Source organism: Acanthisitta chloris, unplaced genomic scaffold (genome assembly GCF_000695815.1).
Source record: "Acanthisitta chloris isolate BGI_N310 unplaced genomic scaffold, ASM69581v1 scaffold4300, whole genome shotgun sequence".
Lineage (NCBI taxonomy): Eukaryota > Metazoa > Chordata > Aves > Passeriformes > Acanthisittidae > Acanthisitta > Acanthisitta chloris.
This window is the reverse complement of record NW_008653226.1, coordinates 129,110-137,148: the sequence shown is the minus strand read 5'-3', so window position 1 is coordinate 137,148 and position 8,039 is coordinate 129,110. Positions and strand designations below refer to the sequence as shown.

The following is an 8,039-nucleotide window of genomic DNA, read 5'->3' as shown; positions in this document are numbered from 1 at the left end:
GGAAGAAAATTGTGTTCATCTCTCATACTCATGCAGAGAATACAGAAGTTTCATTGTAAATAATATCTCAAAACTGAGAATAGAAATAGAATTAATTTTTACTTCCATGGGGATTAGAAAGGGAATCTAATGAGAGCTGAACCATCTGGCTTGTGGTTCAGGATAAACAAACATTTCAAAGATGATACACAGACCAGCATGCAAACCTCCCAACAGGACCATGGAAATGCTATGCACCTTTACGTATTCTTTATTTACATCCTTTTTACATTTTGCAGAATGCCAGCATCATCAGACATTCCTCTTCCCATATCCTCATTCCATCTGTACACACCCCTTCCCCACAGCTAATCCAGTTGTGTTCTCATGCCTGTCTTTAGACAAAATGACTCTCCTCATGCCTCTCTAGCTTCACAAATGAAAATAACAATAAACAAAGTGAAAAGTATTCCTTGATAAGAAGAGCACAGATTCCACACTTTGCAAGAACTACCTGATATTTACAGATGGGAGGACCAAAATGGAGACATGAAGGAAACTTCCTGGAAGTTTTTCTGGATGCTTTTTCTTTGTAAAGATGCATGTAACTGGAATCAAAATTCTTCTAGGAAACCCAACTTTTTCAGAGAATTTAACTTAAGGGACAAACTAGTCACAGTTTGAACAGACAGTGAGAGTAGACAAGACAGGAAGTTTATCATCCCCTATTCTCAATGCATCTCAGGCAATCCAAAGCACTGAGTTAAAAATTTCCTGTCACAAAACCCTTTCAGCAAATGCAAAATCCTCTCTCAGAAAAAGAACTAAATGAAATGTCCCTACTCTCATTCTGACCCTCTTCACCAGCAGGCTCAGCCAATCTGCTCTCCTCAACACCATCTCCCACAGTGCTCCATCCCCATGCTTCATCCAGGGTCATGAGCTTCCCACCACTCTCCTGTCTGATAACAGATAAGCTGCCTCAAGCTTTCTGCTTTGCCAGAAGCCAAACTGGAAAGTTCTTATAAGTTTTCACTTCAAAAATACTCTCTGTAATTCATCTTCCTTCCAGACACTGATTCCAGTTATGCCTTTCTCTGAAAAAAATGATTACCTGACTGTTAGCCCAGTGGAAATGTCTGGATGGATACCAAATTACTTTTCAGAAGCCAAACAGATTATTCACTATAAGCTATAGCCTCTCTTTAATACTGTCTGTAGCAAACATTCCTTCCAAGCCTTGCCTCTGCTCTCCTTGCTTATTTTCTGTATCAGCTTTTCTTACCACAGCATCATATTGTGAAATCATGTTGAGTGTCTTGACAGCATATAAATCCCAGGTCTCACTTAGTCTCTGTCTAGCATGGTTTTAAAAGTATTAGAAGCATTAACACTTTCTTTAAATGTGCTGTGCTTGTCAAACTATCAGTACTCTTTTACAAACCTGTCCTCTTCCCTGTTTTCTGTTGCCTTGGTCTTTGGGCCATCTGTAAAGGCTTTTGATAATGATCAGTCTTCAAAGTTGTGATGAAAATTATGTCATTTGGACAAACACTGCAGAACTTATCAAAATTACCTTCATTCCGTGAGGTAAGGCCAGATATTTTTCAAAGTCTGTGATGAATTGCTATCAATCAATTTGATGCCTCTCTACTGGTAATAGTAAGGTGCCAGATGTTTGAGTAGGAAAAAATGGTTAAAAGTCGTAAATTTCACCACGTATAGTACAGCTCAGCCTTTACCTTTAGCAGCCAAACCCTTGATTTCATAAAAGAATGAAATCATACAAGCTGCCAGCAATAGGGAACAGGTAATTCACTTAGGTTGACTCTTCTGGAGCTTTATTTTTCATTTCAAAACATTATTCTTTCCAAATATAATTTAATAAAACTAGAACAATAATTTAAAGCAAATTAATGAGAACAAGTAATATTCTGATGTTATCAAAATTTATTACTGATTTGAATCAATGTATAGAATCAATTTCATTTTTGTGTAATTTAAAAAAAAATATATTTTCATTCTTGTTTGAAATGAATGGTGGAGAAGTTTTAAAAACAATCTGTAAAGGAGTCAGTTTTGTATGGCATTTCTTAATACACTCTTCCTGTTACATAAGATGCCATTCAGTTCAATGAATATATGAACAAAAATGTATTAGCAGTTGATTTTTTTCTTCAACATTAGGCTAAGCAGAGGAGTATAAGCTTTCTCTTTTTCCCTTAGGAATCAATCTACATATCTATGACAGCCACTTGTTAAAACTTTTCTTCAATGTAGAAAATTATTCAGCTTACTGGAAGCTTGAAAGATAATTTAAAAAGAAATACAGGATTGGCTTTTTTGGATCCTGTTGATAGCAGCTGCTCTCGGTAAACGACATCAGGAACAGTAACAGTAAGGTGCATACAGAGTAAAAGTGCATCTGGAGTCAGTAAGAGACAGCATTTCCCAGAGTTTTTACCAGAGTATGTTTATCATTTTGATGAGGGCAAATCCATAGTTAAAGTAGCAACTGTAGTCAGGAGATTTTTCTTCCTCTCTGGCTGTTACAAGAAACTACTGCTTTGTTTAAAGCCAGCACTAGATTTTAGAGAAATAATGTCATGAGGGAGTAGGAATAGAGGAAAAAGACTTTGTGCTTCCAAGAACAAGTAGTTTTATTTATCACCTTTGGCCAGCTATTTCACCTCCAGAAATATCTTTTAGGACCTCAGAGGCAAAGCTAATCTCTAAAGAAAATGTTTGAGGTTGAGATAGATTCTGGTCATGCCAAGAATCACACAGCTTTACTCAGGTGAGGTCAGATAACTACCTGATTTCTGCAAACCCATTTCATGGTTCGTCACCTCTTTCATAGGGGAGGACTGTGCTTCCCACACAGTATCTGCATTTTCCACCAGTGCAAGAGGCCATGTGATGCTCTCTTTCTCTCTTATTCTCTACCCAGGAAAAGCACCATCAACAGGAGAACATTTCATCCCATGTGCCCTGGCTCAGCATGAACAAGGCCCTGTCTGCCTACCCAGATGGCTGCTGGCTGACAGCAGACCCCTGGGGATGGTACACGTGCAGCACAGCTAATCCAAACATGGGAAGAGTTCCTGCAAACCACCCACACTGTGAGAGCTGGCTGCCATGGGCACTAGAAGAATGCCAGCCCACTGGATGCTCAACACAGGGCTCCTTCTACACATGAAACATAACTACTCTCTGTGTGCCTGAGGAGTCCAGTGTGTTTGCAATAGCCCTAGTATTGCTCTGGTATGATTTTTAATAACTGGCTTTTAAATTTGCCGTGTTTGAAGACAGTGAATGCAGCTATCTCCATTTTACATGTGAGGAAATCAAGTCAAGGGCCATGAAGTGACCTTGTCAGAACAGGAAAAAGTGTTGAAGCCTGGTAGCAAACCCAAGAGAATAATCCAGGTCTCCTGACAAATGGTTTTATAGGCCATGTTGTCACCACCATACTAAAGTACCATTCCCACTCAGACTTCAGCACGAATCTCTCCTCAAAGAATCTATATCAAACTCAACTACCTTTATTTTCAGGGGTTCATACATGTGATTGAAATGTCATTCTCCTGTTTTTTTTCCCTCTAAGGGAACTCTGAGAGGGTTTTCCCACCCAGCAGAAACACACCCTGCCACACCTGGAGGAGAATTTGGACACCCAACACTTTATGCACAGCCTGCTGAGATGCTGACTCACTGGTCTCCATGCACTTCTTTAGCAGCCCTTGTGCAGAAATAGAAAAACCACCCCTGTAGTGGCATTAAAGCAAGAAATTGGCCAAGGCCTGCCTATGCCACAGGCTATGGCCGAATTTGAGCCTGTATCTGAGGCGTCTGGAATTTCTGAGTACAAGCTGATTTCATTTGAGCAATGAATGCTCCACAATTTAATTTTTTTTCAGAATTATTTGCAGGATTCAAATGGACTGTGGAGCAAGAGTCCAAGAAGTTGTATGATTTCAGTCCCCTTCAATGCTCATCATTGCCCTGCTGATCTGCACTATACATGCCTATAAATTGCAAATGAAAAAGACAAAAAGAGAAAGCACAGTGCAAGCTGAAATACACACCAATACACAAGTGTAAGTGCAAGCATAAGTACTGGTGCACTTCACTAACTGGTTTAATGTGAAAAACTTCTCTAACACAGACACACAGCTTTCTTCTCTTTCCTGAAAACAGTGGGAAAGGTATTTCAGCACCTTGTCTGCTTTCTTCAATTCAACATCAACAACTGGAGTTACACACTGCTCAACAGAGAAGAAACATCCCTTGCTTTACATTAAGCCTTTCCTCCCATGTTTATAATTTCCCTTTTTTCCCCACCTTGTTAAACAAGCCACTAGGTGCCAAGGCAGCAATGCATCAGTGTCCACATGACTGGACACATAAGTGGTCCCTTGGCATTTCCTCACAGTGGAAAAAACTGCCATGTAGAAATTTCTTTCTTCCACTCGAGCTTTTTTTCCTTAGATGCCAGCAGCCTCTCATCCCTAGAGGGCAGCCAATGAACACAGCTTTAGGACACAAAGTGCCTTCACTCAGGCTGCAGGATTTCTCACTTTCAGCCAGTTTCTCCCTTCTAAATGCATATCCAGGCAAACTACTGTGACTGAAAAGGTTTGAGTCATTTCAGTTGCTTTTTTCCAGCCCCTTGTGGATATACACCCAGAGAGCTTCCATAAACCGCCCCTTCCTCAGTGCTGCCAAATTTAGGCACAGTCTTTTGCACCTCTTCCAACCAGTACCCAGAGCCCCTTACCTTATGATGACAAACATGACCAGGGAGTTTCCCACCAAGCCGACAACAAAGACCACCGAGTAGACAGCAGTGATGATGATGGGAATGACAGGGGAGATGCTGGTGTGGTTGTGCTGGGCATCCCCAAAGGCCTCAGTGGCATTGCTGTCGTAGTCTGCCCAGCCCAGGAGCCAGCTGCTGCTGGTGCTGGGGGGTCGGCAGGGCCCTGGGGAGCAGGTGGAGTCTGGTTCCTCACGGAAAATCTGTACGGGGGCATCCATAGGGGTACAATCTCCACAGGCAGGAGGGAGACTGGGAGGAGAGTAGAGACAGCAGGAACCAAGTGTGCTGCAAAGAGGGAAGAGAGAAAGAAACAGAAGTGTTATCACAGCCACCGAATGTTAAGACCCTTGAAACTTGTATGTGTTAAGGGGAGCTCTGATGTGATGAGAACTGTAATTTGCCAAGCATAGATTTAAACAGATCACATTCATATTAAATAATTGCAAGTTTTGCATCTTAGTACATAAAGAGTAAATGCTGATCCTCCAAGGGCAGAAGGAAAGTTTTCCTCCACTTTCAGAGATTGCATGGAGAAGCAAATCAGTTGGGAACAGCACAGATCCACCCCCACACTTTAACCCTGTCTTTCCCATCCTCCATATTTTGAGTCAAACTATATCCTAATAACAGAAACTCCTTATTGTCTAAGCTCTGTTATAAAGAGGAAGGAGACAGAGAAACCCACCACCTCACTGCACATCTGCTTTAACATCCTGCCCTGAGTTAAATTTTTCCTGATCCCATACCTGCTTTCAAAGAAGAGACACATTACTGACACAAAATACCTTTTTCAGTCCAGGAAAAGGAGCGGAGTCCTCAAAGAGATGTTCTTTGCAGGAAAAGAAAAGAATAAAGCAGCTGCACTTGGCTCCTGGAAATCCCACCGACCTTCTAGGATTTTTGAACCTAAGGCACCTGCACCTCGGAGTGGCGTGCTGCCAGCAGAGCCGGTTCCCAGGCACGAGCTGCAACGTGTAGCAGCAGCAGTTGCTGCTGTTCCAGCTCCCACCGCTTTGCCTTTTCCCTCTCAGGCTCCCTCTGCCTCCCTCTCACTCTGCCAGGGCTCCAGCAGCACTCTGCACTGATGCACACGTTCTTCTCTGTCTCTGTCCCTGCAGCTCAGAAGCTCACATGACTTCTTTCTAAACACTGAGAGGCAGATAAATTAAAAGAAAAGCAAGAAATAAGTTCTGCAATGAATGAATGCTTACTTTAATACACTTTTCCAAGTTACCTATCCTCATTTCCTCTGCATCCCCAGGCCTCATGCAATTATTATCTCTGCCTTATTGAATTTCATAGGATTTCAGGCTAGTAGAGGCTGAATAAAACAGGAATTTTTAGTTTAGATGCCTTGCCTGGTTCATCAGCTCTTTCACGTCTCAGCTCCACAATTGTTCATCCAACACACATCTCACTTGGTGTCTGTGCCCCTGTTCCTTTGCACCTGCAACTGCAAGAAAAATCAGAAGCTGTCTGAAAAGAGGGGCACTCCAATTACTGTCCTTAGTTTATTCAAGCTGTCCCACACCATGTGAGAAGCCAAGAGTTCCTTGTAGTACTGCCAGAGCTCCATTCTCCCTAGGCTCCAGTCGCATCCAGAAATGGAGAGATGGTGTGTGCAGAAATCACATCCCACACAGCTAACCTGTAGTATACTCTATCAAGCAGAGGTTGGTAAGGCACCAATAAGTGTTCAAGATATCCCTTAATTTGCACACAGACCTTGAAATCCCCACCAGAAATCTCTTTCAATGGCAAACTAGGAGAGGCAAGACCCTGAGTTGTTTCTACTCCTTTGGAAGAGACTGGGAACAGCCAGACTGGCTGCATCTCAAAGAGTGCAGGAGGAAAACCAGCCTCTGGAGAGAATAGCAAACTGACATACTTCTCTGGCATTCTGTGAAGCTTAGACAGATAGGAAAGGGGTTGTGGGTTTCCTTCATGCTTTTCCAATGTTGAAACTTTACTTCATGCTCCTCTTGTTGAGTGTCTGTGATCAGGCTGAGTTTTCTATTCTAAGCCAATTTTTTTTCTAAACCTATCATCAAAACCACAAAATTTTGTCAGCTCTGAGTAAAAGTCATGCAGGAGGTTTAAAAGGCACAGAATCCCCTCTCTTAGAGGAAGAGACTTGTGCAAATGTGACGATGGCTTTGACTGTGATCACAGTTTTCTCTGGAACATCAGCAACTGTTCACTGTCATCTGTACAGAGCTGTCTAAAGGTTTCACGCTTAATTAAGATGGATAAAAATTCAAAATAACAAAAATGTGGCAAAAACATTCCTGAGCGAAATACATTTTAAGGATGGAACACAGACCTGAGACAGAAATAATTTTTTTTTGAAGATGAAGTGAGATCCTAACATAAAATGTACCCCAATCCTGTTTTTATCATCTGCAATCCCTTGGCTCCTGCCCATGAACTGGAGGGAATTACTACTGCTATACCATCTCATACATAACTATACTTGGCAATTTTCTACTTCTTGTTAACATCTTCCTCAGGGTTCTCCATATTTTGGAATTAAAATATACAGGAGAGCTTAAAGATAGCAATATTTTAGCACTCATTGATAAATTGGCTCTTACAAGAAATCATTTTGTCGCTCTGCAATTGCTACAGGTGGATCAGAAACTTCTATATGGGAAAGAAAAGCCTATTATCTCTCTGCATAAATCTACCACACAGTTGATTGTAAAATACTCAGTATGATAAATTGCAGACTCAAAGCTTTTTGAAGCGCCAGCGGTTGGAGAGTAAGCTGCTCATTTTCTAGCTAAATTCTGTGCTGAAACACTCCACTGATGTTAGAATTAGCACAAAAAGGAGGTGCTCACAGCTATAGTCACTGACCCTTAACAGAGTTTGCATTGCAGTGACACGGGACTGGAATGAGGTGGAGTTGATCACAACACTGCAAATTGCAGGGTGAGCCAGAGCAATATTGAAGTTGCTTGATGCTTTCTGTTCGTGCGTATTCCATATTTGAGGCTCAACTCTGGCTCATGGCTGCTGTAGGTCTTAGCAATAGATTGGCCTAGAGAAATACTTCATATTCTGAAAGTAAAATCAAAATCATATGCACTATTAAAAAATAATCTCTTCCTCTCTTGTAATTGCTTTCTTGATTAAAACCTTAATATCTGGATTATAAGCAGCAGCTGGTCTCACCACAGGTACTGGAAACACCTATGGGAAATATCAAAATAAAAACTGAGGGCAGAGAGAGAAT

The 8,039-nt window shown here is 41.5% G+C and overlaps 1 protein-coding gene across 1 annotated transcript; it reads right to left on the bottom strand.

Moving 5' to 3' along the window:
• Positions 1-4,759: 4,759 nt before the first annotated feature.
• Positions 4,760-5,019, bottom strand: LOC103807288 (kappa-type opioid receptor-like; the record flags this gene model as incomplete). The annotated part of the gene is made up of 1 exon (XM_009080017.1): positions 4,760-5,019. A coding segment is annotated over exon 1 (260 nt), but the record flags the coding sequence as incomplete, so codon positions are not given.
• Positions 5,020-8,039: the final 3,020 nt, after the last annotated feature.